The sequence below is a fragment of the Salmo salar genome, chromosome ssa06 (genome assembly GCF_905237065.1).
Source record: "Salmo salar chromosome ssa06, Ssal_v3.1, whole genome shotgun sequence".
NCBI classification, from domain to species: domain Eukaryota; kingdom Metazoa; phylum Chordata; class Actinopteri; order Salmoniformes; family Salmonidae; genus Salmo; species Salmo salar.
This window is the reverse complement of record NC_059447.1, coordinates 16829288-16852245: the sequence shown is the minus strand read 5'-3', so window position 1 is coordinate 16852245 and position 22958 is coordinate 16829288. Positions and strand designations below refer to the sequence as shown.

The window sequence follows — 22958 nt, the reverse complement described above, 5'->3', positions numbered from 1 at the left end:
TTAAGTTGTAAATCATTTTTATTCCCCCAAAAGTGTTTAGACATCCCTCTATTAAGAAGGCCAATATTCAGGCTGAAGAACCACTTTGGGTGTTTCCATTATGTGTATCATAACACCTACAACGGGTTTTCGTTCGAACACCAGTGAACAGTGTGCTGCTAACAGCTTACCTTCCTCAACCGTCTTGAACAGGTGTCTTAACAGTGTAGGCTTCCTTTAGTGTATCAGCAAATTATATTTCTTTGATTCATTTTCATCGAATGAGGAGAGGGCATCGCACTACGACAGCACAGGCAGACAGGTGAGGGCAGTACTTCGTGCTGTCAATTAAATTACAACTCTGACACAACCAGAAAGTGACACATATGTCAATGTGCAATATACTTTTTAACCAGTAGATGTCAGCATCTTATAGATAATGCAGTAAGTGATAGCCTCTGTTCACAGATTCTGAAATAGACTTGCACACAAAATAGTACAACTGGTGCAGAATATATGCGTTATTGTCTGACCATGTGGTTCAGTACATTTTCCTAGGGAGTTTTTCCTAGCCACCGTGCTTCTTTCACATGCTTTGCTTGCTGTTTGGGGTTTTAGGCTGGGTTTCTGTACAGCACTTTGAGATATCAGCTGATGTACGAAGGGCTATATAAATACATTTGATTTGATTTGATTTTGATTTGATAATAAAAATGAATTTATATTATCCATTTTCATCGTATGAGGGCCTCTAACTAGTACAGAGGCAGGCGACCGCTGTAGTCCAGTTGAAAGGGCAGTACTTGGTATTGTCAATTAAATGAAACTATTTTCTGACAATTTGACAAAACCAGTAGGCGACCCAGGTTTGATTTTATCTAGGCCTATTGGTTATTTTAGACCAGTGAGTCCGCCTACTTTATGAAAGGACATATTTTTTCACCAATCAGAATCCTATTCTTACTGCAAAGGGGCGTGACTTCAACGGGAAACAACGCACCAGCGCACTCTTCAGCCAACATATGAAGTCACCTCTCTTTGTATCCTCTAATCATGTTTCGCTTTGGGCGGGCTCGACGCACAACATACCATTAGAAAAATAAATCATGAGTGGAAGTGTTTGACATGAGGATAAAGGCAACTGTCAGTCTGAGACGTCAACAGATTCACGAAGACGGATAACTGTACAAAAATGTCAACAAAGGACGTATTTGTCAGATGCCGAATCTGATTTTGGGTATTGTCGCGGCTGTCCCATTTCCAAACGGAAACCACAGCTAGCTTCTGTACTGGACAGCAAGCACGCGCTAGCTAGTTAGCTTATTCTCGATTCTAGGACGTTTCATCATTTAAAATACAAAACTGAATGTTGTTTCAGTCATGAGTCCAGCCGGGTGCTCACATGTGAACGCTTATAAGGTGGACAATTGGAGGCAAAACCTACGAGTCATATATCAATGCTTTGTTTGGAGCGGGAGTGCTGAAACCAGGAGACGAAAGGTAAAACAGGAATGCCATTGCCAGAAACTGAAGCAAAAACGGAATATAAACTACGCACAGACAGAAGGGCTTACCTTATGTATAAAACGCCCCACACAGTTTCAAGCACACAAATGTACACCCACGTAACGTTACACTGTTAGAGTCTGGTGGTTTAATGCAGACACATTGCGCTAGCTAGTACACCACAGCTCGTTCGTTGTGACTGTGGAAACGCAGGGCATAACGTTACCCCATCATCATACTACCTGGGAATATTCAAAGCACATCAATCTCATCATAGGAACTACATTGCATCATTCAGTCATTAGATCATGTCTAGCTGGCTAATTGACACAGCAGAACTAACGTTGTCCTACAATAGCTAACTAACATCAGTCTAGACTTGATCATCACTGCCAGTTAAATTAACTAGCTTGATACGGTGTGTTACTGCAGGAAAATAAACGCCAACAATGATGACGCGAGAAACTCACTCCGTGTTTAGATAACTAGTATATAGCTAGCGTAGGTTGTGGTCATTTAGCTATGTAGCTAGTTAGAGCGCTAGTTGACATCTAGCCCGGTGTTGCTGGTTGACTAGCTAACGTTACCAAGAATCTAGCTCATCAGCAAATCATTTATTGTAGGGTATCAACTGAAGTTTTACTGTAGCTAGCTATTGAACCCCTTTCTTAAAATGATACAATATTTTTGCATGCCAACGTGACTGTGTCCTTACGTTACATAATTTATTTATGTGAATGTGGTTTGCTATTTTGACCAGATCCACCTATTGTCACTAGCAACAGCCCACTTGTGCATTGTTCAGTGAAGCATGCTCCCTCCCACCCCTCATTCAGGCCAGCAAGGCGCAAGCCCCGCACACTAAACAATTTCGGTCGACCATCTGCGCTTCCCCCCCAAATGACTTGCCATATAACTATAAACGAGGTTCTTGGCATCTCAATTCAGTCATTTTGTCTCAAAATATCCCGACCCTATAGGCTACTGATAGCAATTCTTTCTTTCCCCAATTTTAGCAAATATTAGGCTAGCTAGCCTAAATGTCAACCTTTTGTTTTTGATTTTCAGTCCTGTTTGTCCCTCAAAGCTTTCATGTTGTCAGTGTCCTCTACTGAATGAATGGTTTGATTGCTTTTGACTACAACCTATGTTTTTGTTTTCCACTGGCAGTCACAACACACCTTACATGTTTTATTTCGTTGTTGTTGAACTAGGTGCTTCAGAATGATGTGAGATGGACACCATTGGTGAGTCGACAAACTTCTCCTTCCTCCTTGCACTAACATGAGTAGAGTGGGTACAGTAAACCAAATGCTGGCTTGCTTTCTCCCCTTTTTACTTTCCCACACATGTCCTTCATACTAGTGCTATGGCCGTTCATTACCCAGGACTGAGTTAGGAAAACCCTGCTGCAGATGGATAGCAGTGGAGGCTGGTGGGAAGAGCTATAGGATGGGCTCATTGTAATGGCTGGAATGGTGCAAAACACATGGTAACATGTTTGACTTCATTCCATTGATTCCATTCAAGCTAACACAATGAGCCCGTCCTTCTAAAGCTCCCCCCACCAGCCTCCTCTGACAGAAATGCTATCATCTATCTGGATGGTTGATAGCCTAGCACATTGTCCTGCAACACTTGATGTGTTTCTAACTGCTAAAGCTTTAGCTCAACTACTATATTTGGTGAGACACGATGAGTACTGTACGATGACAGACACGGGTCTGTCTCTAGAACAAACAGATGTCGCCAGAGGGTCGATGACCCTTTGTACAGCGCTACAGCAGTTCACTAGAACTTGATGGTTGTTAAGACACTCCTTTCAGACTCTGCTTCCCCCCCCTCTCTCTCTCTCCCTCCCTCCCCTCTCTCTCTCTCCCTCCCTCCCCTCTCTCTCCCTCCCTCCCTCCCTCCCCTCCCTCTCTTCTCCCTCCCTCTCTCTCCCTCTCTCTCTCCCTCTCTCTCCCTCCCTCTCCTCTCTCCCTCCCTCCCCTCTCTCTCCCTCCCTCCCCTCTCTCCCCTCCCTCCTCCCTCCCCTCTCCCTCCCCTCTCTCTCCCTCCCTCCCCTCTCTCTCCCTCCCTCCTCTCTCTCCTTCCCCTCCCTCCCCTCTCTCTCCCTCCCTCTCTTGTCCAGGCTCTCTCTCCCTCCCTCCTCTCTCTCTCCCTCCCTCCTCTCTCTCTCTCCCTCCCTCTCTCCCCCTCCCTCCTCCCTCCCTCCCTCCCTCTCTCCCTCCCCTCTCCCTCCCTCCCCTCTCTCTCCCTCCCTCTCTTGTCCGGGCTCTCTCTCTCCCTCCCTCTCTCGGTCCTCTCCTGTATAGTAGTACATCATCATGATTAACTTTGCTTTTCGCCCCTCAGTCTCAGAGCCCTCTCTTTTCAAATTAATTAACCGAGCGCATCCTCTGAAGCCTCACTGTGTGCACACTGCTCACAGCTACGATCGACACTCCCAGAGGTAACCACCAGTAACCACAACTCTGCAGCTAACTCCCTAAAGCCCCAGGAGGAGCATGTTGAAATGGGATTGCTGCGCCTGGGCCGGCTGGGTGTTTAGAGCCCACTTGGTCCCAATTGCAGCATATCTGAAACTCTGTGTGTGTTCCAACCCCAAGGGCTATGCTAAGTCGAAGCTCTCTCTATTCAAGGCAGGTAATCAGCTTCGTTAGGTGTTTGAATGGAGACTATGGACGTTGAGCAGTGGGCTTATTTCTTTACCAGGGTCCTGTTCACTAGGGCACACCAAAGCAAAATGTTTTCTAACGGAAAATGAAAAAAAGCTTTTCTTATTGGACAAGTTCTGATAGTACTTCCCTGTTTCACTCCGTTTTGTGCCTATTGAACACCACAGGAGGTTGGTGGCACCTTAATTGGGGAGGACAGGCCCATGGTAATGATTGGAGCAAAATACGTGGAATGGTATCTAATACTTCAAACACAAAGTTTTTGATGTGTTTGATGCCATTCCATTGGCTCCGTTCCAGCCATTATTATGAGCCGTCCTCCCCTCAACCCTGATAGGTAGTTGTGGACATTGTTATGTTGTCTCGATGTCCTTATTATTCAGCCCCAGTGAGGGTCTGCTGGCTTCTCTGTGGGTATGAAAGAAGCTATTAGCTTTTGGCACTCACTCCCAGTCACTACTGAGTTTGCCCAGAGCATCAATCAGGTCAACTCAGTTATTGTGTGCAGGCAGTAGAGGTCGACCGATTATGATTTTTCAACACCGATACCAATTATTGGAGGACCAGAAAAGGCCGATACTGATTAATCGGCTGATTAAAAAAATAATAATATAATAATAAAAAAAATAATAAAAAAAAATAAATATAAATAAATAGTATTTATTTGTAATAATGACAATTACAACAATACTGAATGAACACTTATTTTAACTTAATATAATACATCAATAAAATCAATTTAGCCTCAAATAAATAATGAAACATGTTCAATTTGGTTTAAATAATGCAAAAACAAAGTGTTGGAGAAGAAAGTAAAAGTGCAATATTTGCCATGTAAAAAAGCTAACATTTAAGTTCCTTGCTCAGAACATGAGAACATATGAAAGCTGGTGGTTCCTTTTAACATGAGTCTTCAATATTCCCAGGTAAGAAGTTTTAGGTTGTAGTTATTATAGGAATTATAGGACTATTTCTCTCTACGATTTGTATTTCATATACCTTTGACTATTGGATGTTCTTATAGGCACTTTAGTATTGCCAGTGTAGCAATATAGCTTCCGTCCCTCTCCTCGCTCCTACCTGGGCTCGAACCAGGAACACATTGACAACAGCCACCGTCGAAGCAGCGTTACCCACGTAGAGGAAGGGGAAACAACTACTCCAAATCTCAGAGCGAGTGACGTTTGAAACACTATTAGCGCGCACCCGGCCAACTAGCTAGCCATTTCACATGGGTTACACCAGCCTAATCTTGGGAGTTGATAGGCTTGAAGTCATAAACAGCGCAATGCATTGCAAAGGGCTGCTGGCAAAACGCACGAAAGTGCTATTTTGAATGAATGCTTACGAGCCTGCTGCTGCCTACCATCGCTCAGTCAGACTACTCTATCAAATCATAGACTTAATTATAACATAATAACACACAGAAACACGAGCCTTAGGTCATTAATATGGTCGAATCCGGAAACTATCATCTCGAAAACAAAACTTTTTTTTCTTTCAGTGAAATACAGAACCGGTCCGTATTTTATCTAACGGGTGGCATCCCTAAGTCTAAATATTCCTGTTACATTGCACAACCTTCAATGGTATGTCATAATTACGTAAAATTCTGGCAAATTAGTTCACAACGAGCCAGGCAATGAACGCAAGAGCAGTGACACAATTTCATGTTAGCAGGCAATATTAACTAAATATGCAGGTTTAAAAATATATACTTGTGTATTGATTTTAAAGAAAGGCATTGATGTTTATGGTTGGGTACAATGGTGCAACGACTGCTTTTTTCGCAAATGCGCTTGTTAAATCATCACCCATTTGTCGAAGTAGGCTGTGATTTGATGAGAAATGAACAGGCACCGCATCGATTATATGCAACGCAGGACACGTTAGATAAAGTAGTAATATCATCAACCATGTGTAGTTAACAAGTGATTATGTTAAGATTGATCGTTTTTTATAAGATAAGTTTAATGCTAGCTAGCAACTTACCTTGGCTTCTTGCTGCTCTCGCGTAACAGGCTCCTCGTGGAGTGCAATGTAAGGCAGGTGGTTAGAGCATTGGACTAGTAATCAGAAGGTTGCAAAAACGATTCCCCGAATCCCCCCTGAACAAAGCAGTTAACCCCCGTTCCTAGGCTATCATTGAAAATAAGAATGTGTTCTTAATCTGACTTGCCTAGTTAAATAAAGGTGTAAAAAAATATATATATATATTTTTTTTTTAATAAAAAAAATAAATAAAAGAAATCGGCAAATCGGTGGGCAAAAATACCGGTTACCGATTGTTATGAAAACTTGAAATCGGCCCTAATTAATCGGCCATTCCGATTAATCGGTCGACCTCTAGCAGACAGTTACAGGAATTCACATTCATTATCGGAATGAAGTCGCCTTTCTCTGCAGTCCTGGGTTCAAATACTATTTGAAATCTTTCAAATACTTTGAGTGTTTGCGCAAGCCTGCCTAGAGTGCCAAATAGGCTGGGTTTAGCTTTTTGGGACAATTCTTTTGGTACATTAAGCCAGGCAAGCTCAATCAAGCACAGATAGAAATAATTTCAAAAGACTATCAAATAGTATTTGAACCCACGTTTGTCGAGTACATTTTTTAAAGCTGCACTGTTCTCCATTTGTCAGCACTGCTTTGCCCCAACCAAACACTGGTGACTGTTTCTGTTGTTTCATCATCACGATTCGTGGAACTATGTAGCCGCCTGTTGTGCAAACAGGACAAAGCAACAAAGGTAGGCAAATGTGTTGGTGACCTGAGGGTTTAAAGGTCCCTCAGCTGCAGAGCTGGAACCTGAATGTGGACGCTGGGTTTAAGGTCAAATCCCCCACGTTTTTTACTCTTACCTCTGTCTATAAAGGCTGAATATCTTCAAGGCAAAGTTATATTTAATGAAGTAATTCACAGGAACTTCCTTTTACCATATGGCTTGGCATACGTCATATTTTCCAGCTTTATCGGCCTGGATAGTTGCCCAGTTATGTTCCTCCTTCTTTGTACTTTGTTGTGGATCCCTCAAGTCTCTTTCTCTCACTCCTAGCCCAGCCCCAATCTCTTTGGTCTGCGTCCCGGTCTGTCAGCAGTAATGTTGCCTCCAGTATACAGGAAGGATATTTCCTGACCAGGTTTTAGGACAAAGAGACTCCTATAACGTCGCTCATACTGTGTGTCTTTAATGTGTAGGTAACATACCACTGCCACTCAGTGTAATGAATAATAGGGTGGCTGATATAACAGGGAAAAGGTCACTGACATTGTGTCCCTGGCCTTGGTATTGTGAATAGATACCTCCTGCCTTGAAACTATCACATCAGCGGATGAGGAATCACAATTGTAAACCATCTCAGTACCTACACAAACATCCATTGCTCTCCGTCTATCTGTGTAGAAGTTGAAGATGGAGTAGGCTACACTACAGTATCAGTCAGGAGACGACCCTCAGTCTGTGCAACTGAAAAATAAAGCTACATTAACAAATATTAACCTCCTGTGAGAGAATACTCTTATAAGCACCTCCTGCCTTAGTTCCCACCATATTTTATTTTTAAAGCACCTCCACAGTCACATCTCATCTATCTTCATAATTTATGTCATTTCTACCTCCCCAGTTCTATGGGCTCTCTCTCGTCCAAGATGGCTGTCTGTTTGGGATAGCTAGAGTTGGAGGGAATGGGTGCAGGCCTAGTTATCAGGCCGAGTTACCAGGCCTAGACCATGGCTGTCATCTGTTTCTCAATGGAAGCTCTCCATCCAAGAGCATCAAGGTAATGTAACGCTGCTCGTGGTGGGATTCAGACGCGCTACTTTTCCTTCTCCATCACTGCTGTTAATGGGTTACCACCACTGTATGGATCCAGCAGCAGCCGTAACGTTATAAGGCTGTTCATTCCTATAACATTTCATCAATGTTTTCCACTAATGGTTTTCATGGTTTTATCAGTAATGTGGTTATCAGCAGATGGTTTGTCCTGTCACTCACGGTCCAGGCAGTCAGTCAGTCGGTGCCCTCAGCCTCTCTGCTCTGTTCACCCAGCTTATAACAGCCTGCTGAGCACGACACCCCCCGAGGCGACAGCCTGAGGGCTGGTGGATTCTAAGCCATCTTCACTGCACACAGTCATGGTCGTGCATATGAATTGTGTAGCCTATTTCTGTCGTTTTGCTGCCCCACTAGGAACCATGAAGCGTAGGCTACTTCCCTTGAAAAAAGCTGTGCGGTGGACATAATTTTTCTAGGCTGAAATATTAGCATGGCTGGCTGACAACGTCACGAAAATGATGCACGCACATCGATGGGTTTGAAGGCCGTGTGACGTTACGATTCTGAACGGTTGTAGCAGTATTTATTAGAGAGGGGTAAAGAGAGATTTTGTTGGGGTGCCAGGCAGGTATTAACCATGCCGACAGGAAAAGAGTAGAATAGAGAGTACCACTACCAGACCCACACACATCAGCAGAAGAGACTGCCTAGAGTGTAGCCTGTTTACCAGATAGCCAGTGGAGAGAAAAGAGAATACACACCCTATAAAACCCACAACACAGGGGTAACCCCACCAAGAATACCTCCTACAATAATAATAATAATAATAATAATGGCAGAGCAATTGAACAGCAACTTCATACAAGAAAGAACCCAGTCATCAACAGAAGATTTGCAATAATCTGTATTATCTTCCAGTGGAGGAGTGCAGAGGGTATGAATGTGGGGGGTGTTCATAGACACAACAAAGGCCTTAAAAATGCCACAATCTTCTCGGTCACATGTCATTAGTACACCCCGCCTCAATACAGTTTAAATAACAATACACAACTTGCAAGCAACCTCCCTTTTAACTAAAATGTCCACCCAAATACTTCTGGCAGGGCAATAATAGTCCAGCTCTAATGAACTTCAATGGGAAGTGCATTTGAAAAACAGAAAGTCTGTTGCAGGGTAAAGCACTGGAACGATAGAGGGAAGAGAAAGAGAACAAGAGAGATCTTAGCTGTGGTCTTCAGGCGTGCCGGTGTACTGTCTGACCGTCCGATGGTTTGTTGGTTTGTATGTCAAAGCTTCGCAACAATGTTGCTACTAATCCATGCGATCCGTAACCGGCGCGGTCCCAAACGATAACAACCACGACCTAGAGCGGTCACACCGATGATTGAGTTAAATACTTTATAAACTACACACGCTGAAAATAAACAAAACTTCTGCAGCATAGCACACACAAACAAACTGTCGCGCCAACCAAGAGCTCCTCCCCAGAGAGCTGAAAGAGCTGTCTTTATTTCCTCCTTCCTTACTGCTGATGCGCTCTTAAGGAGAGGTGTATCTTTAAAATGGTGTAAAATAGTTGTATGTTTGAGAAATTTGAATTATGACATTTTGTTGTTTTGAATTTGCCACCCTGATATTTCACTGGCTGTGTCCCGCAGGTGGCGTCCCACGTAGAATCCCACTAGCGTACCACGTAGCCCATAGAAGTTAGTGGCAGTGCACGGTGAAGGCTCCGTGCAGGATTTCGCCACACTACTCCCCCCAAGAAGAAACAAAGCCTGTATAAACAGAGAGGATGCAGGCTTTGACAGGTTCATGTTCCTGCTACAAAAAGACAGTGAAGTCCTCATCATCAGAGTCCTCCACGAAGAGGTCCTGCAGGTGTTGCTTTTGCCTGGGATCCAGCTCTTCTGCAGTAGGGTAGCAGGGCTTTAGGTCAACAACATGCACTGTCCTGTCATCTTCCCCAGTGTCCTCCAAACAGACCAAGTAGTTCACTGGTCCCAACTGCTGCACCACATGGTATGGACCTTTCCATCTCGAAGCTACCTTGGCAGTGAACTTCTTAGACGCCTTTGACAGATGATGTGAACGTACCCAGACATGAGACTTGGGTGGGAAACACACGTCTCATCTATGTTTGTCATAGTTTGAGCTGTCGTTGTTTGGCTTTGACTTTGCTGGCCTCCACTCTGGCTAGCAAGGTCTGGTGGTGTTGGACAGCATCAAACGCTGGGCAGTCGGGTGAAACATTGGAGCTTTGTAAGACTCTGTCAATCGGACCTTTTAGTGGTCTTCCCAGGTGGAGTTCGGCGGGAGTGACCCCAGAAGTCTCCTGCACGGCAGAGTTCAGTGCAATGTGAAATTCAGGAAGATGCTGATCCCACCTTGTGTGCTGATCCCCCACAAATGAAGCAATCATCCCCTCCAGGGTTTGGTTTACCCTCTCGGTCAGGTTGGTCTGAGGATGGTAGGCTTGTGGTCAACTTGGCAATTCCACCCCAGTAGGCACAGAGCTCTTTGTAGATTCCTGATATGAACTGCGGACCTCGGTCAGAGAGGATTTGGTCTGGAATCCCAAATCTGGTCAAGATTTCCCTTAGCAGAAGCTTTGGCTTTGCGGAGGGGAAACAACTCCACCCAGTATGTGTAGTAGTTCACTACCACCAATAAAAATTCATTCCGCGTCCCCCGGCTGGGAGCAAAAGGTCCCATGAGATAAATTCCCAACATTTCATTTGGATGGTTCACCACAGTCTGCTGCATTTTCCCGGCAGGTCTGCCAATGTCTGGTTTGTATTTCTAGCAGACTTCACACTGCTGTACAAAATTCCGGGTATCAACCCACATGCCTGGCCAGTAAACTACTTCTTGTTATCTTCGGTAAGTCTAAAAAACTCCAAGATGGCCACTCATGGGATTGGCATGATAAACTTGGATAATCTGGTCACTCAATGTAGAGGGAATGAAGACACGGTAATGGGTGCTGTGTATTCCATCTCTTCTTGGAGTTTTTAGATACACTTTATCCTGAATTATGCTGAATTTATCATTGAAGCGACTCTTCGAGTCTTCTTCAGGCAGACTCTTGTGGATCGCCATGATGGCAGCATCCTTCTGCTGTGCTCTCCATACACTCATCATCCAGAGGAAAGGAATCATCTAGACACTTAGTGGTAGTGTAAGTGCTGCACAAGGGAGGACAAACATTGGCAGTCTCTGTAATCCGAGAAAGGGCATCTGGTACAACGTTCAGTTTTCCTTTGCGATACTCAATGATGAAGTCAAACTTCTGCAGTCTGATAGACCAGCAAATAAGACGGCTGTTGGTCTTGCCTGATGCCAGAACCCCCAATGGTGAAGACCTTCGCCTCCAAGTAGTAGCTCCATTTCTCCAAAGCCCAGACTACTGCGAGGCACTCCCTTTCAGTCGTTGAATAATTCCTCTCAGCTGAATTAAGGGTGCGACTTGCATAGGCAAGAACTTCTTCTGTTCCAAGTCCAGTTTGTTGTGCCAAGACTGCTCCAAGTCCTGTTTGACTTGGATCCATGTACACAATGAAATGAGCATTCAGGTTAGGATGTCCAAGCACTGGAGAAGTAATGACTGTTTTTGAGTGCTTCAGTAGGAGGCGTGCTTTCCTCTGGTCTAATAAAAAATATTATATTCCGATGCCCCTGGGCAGTGATTGGGGACATTGCCCTGTGTAGGGAGCTGTACGTCGGATGGGACTTTAAACGGGTTTCCTGACTCTCTGTGGTCACTACAGATCCCATGGCACCTATTGTAAGAGTAGGGGTGTTAACTCTGGTGTCCTGGCAAAATTCCCAATCTGGCCCTCATACAATCATGTCCACCTAATCATCCCCAGCTTCCAATTGGCTCATTCACCCCCCCCCCTTCCCTGTAACTATTCCCAAGGTCAGTGCTGTAAATGAGAATGTGTTCTCAGTGAACTTACCTGGTAAAATAACAGGGGGGGAACAAGATTTATTCAGATACCGGTATATTATATAGTGACAATGTGTTTTATCTGATCAACCCGCCATAGTTACAGCTAGTTCTACAATCTACAATCTCCACTGTCCAAACTCAACCGTGACAAATGATAGCCCTAACAACAGGTGAAGGCTACTACTTATCTCCCCTATCTGTCTCGTGCCGCAGCTGTAGCTCGGGGGTATGTGTCTGTCTGGGATTAGGACTGGGACAAGTCTTTTTTTCTGTTAAACAGCTGTCTAACACCTGTTTCAAGGTACATCTGGCTCGCCTGCTGAGCCCGACTGGCTGCTTAACACACACACACACACACACACACACACTGGCTGGGATTACTGATGCAGAATGACTGGGAGATGGAGGCAGTGAAGGCAGGAGAAAAGATTATCTCCAGCTGCTCAGGTTAGGCTTGGGAAGTATACCGGGGTATTTGGAGCGGCAGGTAGCCTAGTGGTTAGCGCATTGGACAAGTAACCGGAAGGTTGCTAGATCGAATCCCAGAGCTGACAAGGTAAAAATCTGTTCTGCCCCTGAAAAATAGGGGCAGAACAGAAAATAAGAATTTGTTCTTAACTGACTTGGCTCGTTAAATAAAGGTTAAATAAATGTTAAATAAAACATTTGGAAATAGCTCAGCATGCTCTTTCAATACTGTCAATTTTGTTGAAACTATTTCTTTTGGAGTTTTTATTTAATACATTTGAATATTTAATACTTTTTTAGATTCTATGTTCCTGCAGTCAATACGTTAGGAGATAAAGATGGCCTTCTTCATTTGACCTGTCACATTCATTATGAAGTTTGTGTCTGTGTTTGTTTTGTGTCAATGTTAGCATAGGCAGGTGAAAGGAGAACCATCACTGAGGAAAGGAATCCACTGTCTCTACCTCTGCACCAGAACCTTTCTCCTTATGGTTGGCCTTGGCCTCGTTGACGCTAACACATAGTGGCCGTGTTTGCTGCTTGCAGAGATGCTTAGCAGCACCGGGACATTGGGGGACGTTGTCACTCAGAGCAGGAAAGGGAACATATGTGCGCTCTTGAGTGGTAGTGGCTCTGTTTCTCTCTGTCTCTTCCTCTGTTTCTCTCTGTCTCTTCCTCTGTTTCGCTCTGTCTCTTCCTCTGTTTCTCTCTGTCTCTTCCTCTGTTTCTCTCTGTCTCTTCCTCTGTTTCGCTCTGTCTCTTCCTCTGTTTCGCTCTGTCTCTTCCTCTGTTTCGCTCTGTCTCTTCCTCTGTTTCGCTCTGTCTCTTCCTCTGTTTCGCTCTGTCTCTTCCTCTGTTTCGCTCTGTCTCTTCCTCTGTTTCGCTCTGTCTCTTCCTCTGTTTCGCTCTGTCTCTTCCTCTGTTTCTCTCTGTCTCTTCCCCTGTTTCGCTCTCTCTTCCTCTGTTTCTCTGTCTCTTCCTCTGTTTCTCTCTCTCTTCCTCTGTTTCTCTCTGTCTGTTTCTCTGTCTCTTCCTCTGTTTCGCTCTGTCTCTTCCTCTGTTTCGCTCTGTCTCTTCCTCTGTTTCGCTCTGTCTCTTCCTCTGTTTCGCTCTGTCTCTTCCTCTGTTTCGCTCTGTCTCTTCCTCTGTTTCTCTCTGTCTCTTCCTCTGTTTCTCTCTCTCTTCCTCTGTTTCTCTCTCTCTCTTACTCTGTTTCTCTCTCTCTTACTCTGTTTCGCTCTGTCTCTTCCTCTGTTTCTCTCTGTCTCTTCCTCTGTTTCTCTCTGTCTCTTCCTCTGTTTCTCTCTGTCTCTTCCTCTGTTTCGCTCTCTCTTCCTCTGTTTCTCTCTGTCTCTTCCTCTGTTTCTCTCTCTCTTCCTCTGTTTCGCTCTCTCTCTTCCTCTGTTTCGCTCTGTCTCTTCCTCTGTTTCGCTCTGTCTCTTCCTCTGTTTCTCTCTGTCTCTTCCTCTGTTTCTCTCTGTCTCTTCCTCTGTTTCTCTCTGTCTCTTCCTCTGTTTCGCTCTGTCTCTTCCTCTGTTTCGCTCTGTCTCTTCCTCTGTTTCGCTCTGTCTCTTCCTCTGTTTCGCTCTGTCTCTTCCTCTGTTTCGCTCTGTCTCTTCCTCTGTTTCTCTCTGTCTCTTCCTCTGTTTCTCTCTGTCTCTTCCTCTGTTTCGCTCTGTCTCTTCCTCTGTTTCGCTCTGTCTCTTCCCCTGTTTCGCTCTGTCTCTTCCCCTGTTTCGCTCTGTCTCTTCCCCTGTTTCGCTCTGTCTCTTCCCCTGTTTCGCTCTGTCTCTTCCCCTGTTTCGCTCTGTCTCTTCCCCTGTTTCGCTCTGTCTCTTCCCCTGTTTCGCTCTGTCTCTTCCCCTGTTTCGCTCTGTCTCTTCCCCTGTTTCGCTCTGTCTCTTCCCCTGTTTCGCTCTGTCTCTTCCCCTGTTTCGCTCTGTCTCTTCCCCTGTTTCGCTCTGTCTCTTCCCCTGTTTCGCTCTGTCTCTTCCCCTGTTTCGCTCTGTCTCTTCCCCTGTTTCGCTCTGTCTCTTCCCCTGTTTCGCTCTGTCTCTTCCCCTGTTTCGCTCTGTCTCTTCCCCTGTTTCGCTCTGTCTCTTCCCCTGTTTCGCTCTGTCTCTTCCCTGTTTCGCTCTGTCTCTTCCCCTGTTTCGCTCTGTCTCTTCCCCTGTTTCGCTCTGTCTCTTCCCCTGTTTCGCTCTGTCTCTTCCCTGTTTCGCTCTGTCTCTTCCTCTGTTTCGCTCTGTCTCTTCCTCTGTTTCGCTCTGTCTCTTCCCCTGTTTCGCTCTCTCTTCCCCTGTTTCGCTCTGTCTCTTCCCCTGTTTCGCTCTGTCTCTTCCCCTGTTTCGCTCTGTCTCTTCCTCTGTTTCGCTCTGTCTCTTCCTCTGTTTCGCTCTGTCTCTTCCTCTGTTTCGCTCTCTCTTCCTCTGTTTCGCTCTGTCTCTTCCTCTGTTTCGCTCTGTCTCTTCCTCTGTTTCGCTCTGTCTCTTCCTCTGTTTCGCTCTCTCTCTTCCTCTGTTTCGCTCTGTCTCTTCCTCTGTTTCTCTCTCTCTCTTCCTCTGTTTCGCTCTGTCTCTTCCTCTGTTGCTCTCTCTCTTCCTCTGTTGCTCTCTCTCTTCCTCTGTTTCTCTCTGTCTGTTTCTCTCTGTCTGTTTCTCTCTGTCTCTTCCTCTGTTTCGCTCTGTCTCTTCCTCTGTTTCTCTCTCTCTTCCTCTGTTTCTCTCTCTCTCTTACTCTGTTTCTCTCTCTCTCTTCCTCTGTTTCGCTCTGTCTCTTCCTCTGTTTCGCTCTGTCTCTTCCCCTGTTTCGCTCTGTCTCTTCCCCTGTTTCGCTCTGTCTCTTCCCCTGTTTCGCTCTGTCTCTTCCCCTGTTTCGCTCTGTCTCTTCCCCTGTTTCGCTCTGTCTCTTCCCCTGTTTCGCTCTGTCTCTTCCCCTGTTTCGCTCTGTCTCTTCCCCTGTTTCGCTCTGTCTCTTCCCCTGTTTCGCTCTGTCTCTTCCCCTGTTTCGCTCTGTCTCTTCCCCTGTTTCGCTCTGTCTCTTCCCCTGTTTCGCTCTGTCTCTTCCCCTGTTTCGCTCTGTCTCTTCCCCTGTTTCGCTCTGTCTCTTCCCCTGTTTCGCTCTGTCTCTTCCCCTGTTTCGCTCTGTCTCTTCCCCTGTTTCGCTCTGTCTCTTCCCCTGTTTCGCTCTGTCTCTTCCCCTGTTTCGCTCTGTCTCTTCCCCTGTTTCGCTCTGTCTCTTCCCCTGTTTCGCTCTGTCTCTTCCCCTGTTTCGCTCTGTCTCTTCCCCTGTTTCGCTCTGTCTCTTCCCCTGTTTCGCTCTGTCTCTTCCCCTGTTTCGCTCTGTCTCTTCCCCTGTTTCGCTCTGTCTCTTCCCCTGTTTCGCTCTGTCTCTTCCCCTGTTTCGCTCTGTCTCTTCCCCTGTTTCGCTCTGTCTCTTCCCCTGTTTCGCTCTGTCTCTTCCTCTGTTTCTCTCTGTCTCTTCCTCTGTTTCTCTCTGTCTCTTCCTCTGTTTCGCTCTGTCTCTTCCTCTGTTTCGCTCTGTCTCTTCCTCTGTTTCGCTCTGTCTCTTCCTCTGTTTCGCTCTCTCTCTTCCTCTGTTTCGCTCTGTCTCTTCCTCTGTTTCGCTCTGTCTCTTCCTCTGTTTCGCTCTGTCTCTTCCTCTGTTTCGCTCTGTCTCTTCCTCTGTTTCGCTCTGTCTCTTCCTCTGTTTCGCTCTGTCTCTTCCTCTGTTTCGCTCTGTCTCTTCCTCTGTTTCGCTCTGTCTCTTCCTCTGTTTCGCTCTGTCTCTTCCTCTGTTTCTCTCTCTCTGTTTCGCTCTGTTTCTCTCTCTGTTTCGCTCTGTCTCTTCCTCTGTTTCGCTCTGTCTGTTTCGCTCTGTCTGTTTCGCTCTGTCTGTTTCTCTGTCTGTTTCGCTCTGTCTGTTTCGCTCTGTCTGTTTCGCTCTGTCTGTTTCGCTCTGTCTGTTTCGCTCTGTCTGTTTCGCTCTGTCTGTTTCGCTCTGTCTGTTTCGCTCTGTCTGTTTCTCTGTCTGTTTCTCTGTCTGTTTCTCTGTCTGTTTCTCTGTCTGTTTCTCTGTCTGTTTCTCTGTCTGTTTCTCTGTCTGTTTCTCTGTCTGTTTCTCTGTCTGTTTCTCTGTCTGTTTCTCTGTCTGTTTCTCTGTCTGTTTCTCTGTCTGTTTCTCTGTCTCTTCCTCTGTTTCGCTCTGTCTCTTCCTCTGTTTCGCTCTGTCTCTTCCTCTGTTTCGCTCTGTCTCTTCCTCTGTTTCGCTCTGTCTCTTCCTCTGTTTCGCTCTGTGAAATCGGTCATCATCCCCAATCGGTCAAATCAATTCCCAGTCGATACATGACGGGAACTTTCACAGAACCTCTGTCACCTGCTCTGCATACAGGCTCAACAGCTGTGTCCCAAATGGCTCCCTTTTGTGCGCTGTTGGTCCAGGGATAATATGGCTCTGGTAAAACATTAGCACACTATGTAGTGTATATGGTGTAGGAAACACCACCAGTATAGGCTATAGTTAGATTTGTATGAATGGTGTCGTAAAAATAAAATCACCTCTTATTAGGTGAATGTAATACTTTTTAAATGAATAGATTTGGTGGACAGTGAGTATTTTGACCCCCACAGTTCAGTGGAAGTGTAAACTGTAGAAAGCTGTACAAGTATCTTGGTGGCATAGAGAAAAGGTTGCTGTTGTAAAGCAACTTTTCTGCAATTGTACACAGTTTACCCTTGAGCTTAGAAAACATGTCCTGCAGTTCTATGCATGTTGCCATGGCTATTGTACCTCTGCTCAAACATTATAACATAATGAATGGGCGTCTGCCCATCTGCCCTCGATTCTCCCTGACTTTCTAGCTTTTATTTGATTGTTAGTTCTCAAATATGGTGTTATTTAAAAATGTATATATACACTGAACAAAAAATATAAACGCAACATGTAAGGTTGTTGGACCCATGTTTCATTAGCTGAAATAAAAGATCCCAGAAATGTTCCATACAGTGGTTACTCAACTAAAAGTTTGGAGGTTATGCTGCGGGACTTTGAGGTAATTTGTGGTTTAGTACGGTACCCTGCATCACTGTGTCACTGTTCCAGACCAGCGCAAGGGGGAGTTAGAGCACTGATTATGCTTACTGGAAAATACTCTTTCAAAATTAATTTTATTTTCTCTGTTTGGGTATTGGTTAGACTACAAATAGGGTGTGGAAATATTAGGATTATTTTGTTCTTACTGCAGTACTGTAGCCTACTCCCGACCGGTCACGTTGTGCCAATATGGGCTATTAGCAGGACAATAGTTACTTTGTGCAAGACAGTTGATCAGCATTAAAACTTTGTGGATGGGGCCTCCCGAGTGGCACAGCAGTCTAAGACACTGCATCGCTGTGCAAACTGCGTTGCTACAGATGCTGGTTCGATACCCATGCCAGCCGTGACTGGGAGACCCATGAAGCGACAGTGGGCTTTTGGTTTCTCTCCCTCTAAAACAGAAATAAATAATTCTATATAACAAACTGGCTTTATTTACTAATTAGTAAGAATGTCTCATGGTTAGACTACAATTGGGGTGTGGAAATGTTATGCTCTTAGTACTGTAGCCTACTCCTGACCGTCAGGTTGTACAGTGCCATATTTTCCTAACGGAAACCTTGAGTTTTTTGGGGGAATAGAAACACCATAATATTAATCAAATTAATTCAGCCAAATTTATTTTAATCAATCCCATATACTACGTTCTTACACAAAAAGGGTTTAAATTCTCTAGTACAGCCAATATTGAAGACTATCAAATGCTTCTCAAAGATGCCCTCTGGTGGTCAAACTAGCACTAATTAGCATTAATGGCAACAATGGCTGACAATTAAATAACGTGCCATAGAATTCTGCGGCTGTACACACACACTGCTTATTTCTCTCAAACATTGTGTACAAGTTTGTTTACATCCCTGTTAGTGAGCATTTCTCCTTTGCCAAGATACTCCATCCACTTGACAGGTGTGGCATATCAAGAAGCTGATTAAACAGCATGATCACAGGTGCCCCTTGTGCTGGGGACAATAAAAGGCCACTCTAAAATGTGCAGTTTTGTCACACAACACAATGCCACAGATGTCTCATGTTTTGAGGTAGTGTGCAATTGTCATGCTGACTGCAGCAATGTCCACCAGAGCTGTTGCCAGAGAATTGAATGTTAATTTCTCTACCATAAGCCGCATCCAATGTTTTCGAGAATTTGGCAGTACGTCCAACCAGCCTCACAACCGCAGACCATTTGTAACTACACTAGCCCAGGACCGCCACATCTGGCTTTTGCATCTGCAGGATCATCTGAGACCAGCCACCTGGACATCTGATGAAACTGTTTGCACAACAGAATAATTTCTGCACAAGCTGTCAGAAACCATCACAGTGAAGCTCATATGTGTGCTGTGCTCGTTGTCCTCACCAGGGTCTTCACCTGACAGCAGTTCGGTGTCGTAACCGACTTTAGTGGGCAAATGTTCACCTTCGATGGCCACTGGGGAAGTGTGCACTTCATGAATGAGTCCTGGTTTCAACTGTACCAGGCAGATGGCGTCGTGTGGGCAAGCGGTTTTCTGATGCCAACGTTGTGAACAGAGTGCTCCATGGTGGCAGTGGGGTTATGGTGTTGGGCAGGCATAAGCAATGGACAACAAACACAATTTAATTTTATCAATGGCAATTTGAATGCACAGAGATACCGTGACAAGATTCTGAGACCCCTTGTCCTGCCATTCATCTGCCGCCATCACCTCATGTTTCAGCATGATGCACAGCCCCATGTTGCAAGGATCTGTACACAATTCCTGGAAGCAGAAAATGTCTTCCATGGCCTTCATACTCACCAGACATGTCACCCATTGAGAATGTTTGGGATGCTCTGGATTGACAGGTACGACGGCGTGTTCCAGTTCCTGCCAATATCCAGAAACTTCACACAGCTATTAAAGAGGAGTGGGGGAACATTCCACAGGTCACAAGCAACAGCCTGATCAACTCTATGTGAAGGAGATGACGCCCTTCATGAGGCAAATGGTGGTCACACCAGATACTGACTGGTTTTCTGATCCATGCCCTTAACTTAAAAAAAGGTATGTGACCAACTGATGCATATCTGTATTCCCAGTTATGTGAAACCCATAGATTAGTGCTTAATTTATTTATTTCAATTAAGATTTCCTTATATGAACTGTTGCACTTATATTTTTGTTCAGTGTAGTTCATTATTTTTTTTTGTATGCTCTCTACCTGTTTATTTTCCATCCCCCAAATTATCACTATACAGAAAAAAACGAATTATCTCCATATTAAAGGAATCATTTGAGATTTTGGCAATGAAGCCATTTATCTGCTTCCCCAGAGCCGGATGAACAGGAACGGCTATGGATAATGTGACCACTAGTGTCCTCTTGGTAAACAGACACCGTACCACTGTTCCCAGTCTGTTAGATCGCAGTGTCATCATATGGTGCCTCAGAAAGAATCAGGCACACTATATTCCCCGTGGACAGTACATTTTAAAGCCAGTTAAGCTATGCATAAAAGATTGGCCATTAGGGGAAGAAGAGCAGGAAAAAACAAAAAGACGGAACACTTCCATCCTTGACTTTGCTAATGAGAGCTAAACGACAGTGGCCTAGCGGTTAGAGCGTTGGGCCAGTAACCGAAAGGTCGCAGGTTCGAATACCCGACCCGACAAGGTGAAAAATAGATTTGCGCTTGAGCAAGGCACTTAGTCCTAATTTCCTCAAGGGGTTTTGACCTACTATGGCCTACACTGTAAAATAACACGTCACTGTACCTATCTGGTGTATGTGACAATACATATTTCATTTTTTTATACGTCTACCTGGTCGATCTCCTCTGTTTCTATCCATTCTCTCTTTGATTCTTCTGTGTCCTCTCTCGCACTCTTCTCTCTTTAGGCCTATTTCTCTCTCGCTCATCCCCATCTCTCTCGCCTCATCCCCATCTCTCTCGCCTCATCCCCATCTCTCTCGCCTCATCCCCATCTCTCTCGCCTCATCCCCATCTCTCTCGCCTCATCCCCATCTCTCTCGCCTCATCCCCATCTCTCGCCTCATCCCCATCTCTCTCGCTCATCCCCATCTCTCTCGCTCATCCCCATCTCTCTCGCTCATCCCCATCTCTCTCTCTCGCTCATCCCCATCTCTCTCTCGCTCATCCCCATCTCTCTCTCTCGCTCATCCCCATCTCTCTCTCTCGCTCATCCCCATCTCTCTCTCTCGCTCATCCCCATCTCTCTCTCTCGCTCATCCCCATCTCTCTCTCTCGCTCATCCCCATCTCTCTCTCTCGCTCATCCCCATCTCTCTCTCTCGCTCATCCCCATCTCTCTCTCTCGCTCATCCCCATCTCTCTCTCTCGCTCATCCCCATCTCTCTCTCTCGCTCATCCCCATCTCTCTCTCTCGCTCATCCCCATCTCTCTCACTCGCTACATATCCCCATCTCTCTCACTCGCTACATATCCCCATCTCTCTCACTCGCTACATATCCCCATCTCTCTCACTCGCTACATATCCCCATCTCTCTCACTCGCTACATATCCCCATCTCTGTCTCTACATATCCCCATCTCTCTCGCCCCGTCCCCATCTCTCTCGCCCCGTCCCCATCTCTCTCGCCCCGTCTCTCCCTGTCTCTCTCCTTTCCTTCTTTAGCCGGGGCGTTTGATTGACAAGTCTGTCAGTTAGTGGCCTGTTTTGGATTGGCCCATGCCATGGTGCCTTCCGGCAGAATTCTACTGTGGTTGGATGGCTTTGTACCGTACTAACCGTACTGTATTTCCTTGTATTACTAAATTGTTACAAGCACTTCCACTTTTAGTTGGCTAAAGAAGGAACTGGGTGCTATCCAGTTTTTCTAATTTCCTCTGTCTTCTGTGTTTTTAGTGTGTATACGCATCTGTCTGTGCCACAGTGTGTGTCTACATGCATGCTTGTTTGTGTATATATATGCCACAGCCCAAAGTGTGTTTTGAGTGTGTGCATCAGACTGTTAAGTAATGTTTTCGCTCTTAATAATTGAAGGTTGTTTCCCAGAAGATTGCAGCATCTAACTGCATCAGTCTGGAAGTAATTCTACCACTTAAACAGTTACTGGTAAAGTAAATGAAGAGCGTGAAGGAGGACAACTGTCAACTAGCATATTGTGGAAGCCTGCCCCTGCTTTCAGTGGTTGGCTGTCTGGCTCTTTGCTCTTCCTCACCCACCTATGGATGGATTTAGAATTGATAGTTTACGAATGGCTAATGAAGGTCAGGAGGAGGCTGAGATGGGACTGAATATTCATGAAGGTCATGGTTAGGGCTGGCAATTGCCAGGGACCTCCGCGATACAATATCATCATGGTACTTTGGTGCCGATGCTATATGTATTGCGATTCTCACAATTGTCACGATTCTATATTTATTGCTTTGGTGTTCCAAACATATTGCTCACTATGTCTGCTGCAGAGAGATGAGAGGCATGAGAAAATGAGTTGATCAGTCAGGTAAATAATAGCGCTGAAAACATGTTGGTTTACCATTATAAAAGATGGAGAACAAGCTATAGGATGAAATACACTGCAGTTTTGGCGCCAGTACAGTCGACTATCGCTAGCCAGCCGTACCAAGCAATACATTTTTTTAAAGTACAAATCAATACTTCGTCAAAGTATCTGTATACTATTGTGATATGTAACTTTATTGATTTGTGTTATTTCCCCATCACTGGTCATGGTTATTTATGTTCCCATGTATCTTGGAACTAAAAGGTGAAAACCAGACCTGTTTCAATGATATTTATCAGGGGGGGGTCATGTTCATTGGACACCAAACGGAAGAAAACAGACAGGGCGGGACTACCTGAACTAGACCAATAAGAGATGCTAATTTTTGTTTCCTTTTGCAAAATGTTATCAAATGTTTTACATTGTGTGCCGTAATGAACATGGCCCTGTTGCAAAAACTATAGACAGGTGGGTGAGGAACCGCAAAGAAACAGGCAACCTCTGAAAACGGTAATCCCTGTTTCTGTCCGTTTTCATCCGTTTGGTACCTAATGAACACGACTTGGCTATCAGCAGATAGGCCTAGAAACAGTGCAACACTGAACCATTTCCACTTTAGGGAATCTTCCTGAAATGTTAACCCACAGCCAATAACCTGAGATAAGTGGAAATGGCAGACGGCATAATGAAAGACAAGAAAGGGGGGGTAATGACAGTGTTTCAGTGTTGGCAGCTTTCAAGAAGTCAGTGGTTCCTTTGATTTTAGGAGAAAGGGTTGCGACAACGAGCGAAAGGCGGCAGAGCCCATCCAATTTTTTTTATGCAATAAATCCTCTTGCATGATCAGAGGAACAGTTTCCCCCCTCAACCACCCCATACTTGTCTTATTCTTTGATGAAAAATAAAGTAAGAGAGGGAGAGAGAAAGCAGTTGTGGCCTGTGGAGAACAGGATGAGGGACTGAGTGAATGTATTTCTGTCAAGATGACACATTCATTTTCTCTCGTCTCCCATACTTTCTTCTCTCATTTGTTCCCTCTCTCCCTCTCAGATCCCTC

At 45.1% G+C, this 22958-nt stretch overlaps 1 protein-coding gene across 3 annotated transcripts in view; it reads left to right on the top strand.

Annotated features, from left to right (window-relative positions):
- Nucleotides 1–1013: 1013 nt before the first annotated feature.
- LOC106606419 (ubiquitin carboxyl-terminal hydrolase 22) overlaps nt 1014–22958 on the top strand; it is a 100421-nt gene continuing 78476 nt past the window's right edge. The window contains exons 1-2 of one of the 3 annotated variants that reach the window (XM_045719857.1): nt 1014–1479; nt 2700–2732. In XM_045719857.1, the coding sequence (XP_045575813.1) occupies nt 1360–1479; nt 2700–2732 (153 nt within the window). In that variant the 5' untranslated portion in view covers nt 1014–1359. The remainder of the gene's footprint in view (nt 1480–2699; nt 2733–22958) is intronic. The other 2 variants (XM_045719855.1, XM_045719856.1) reach the window with 2 other exon arrangements.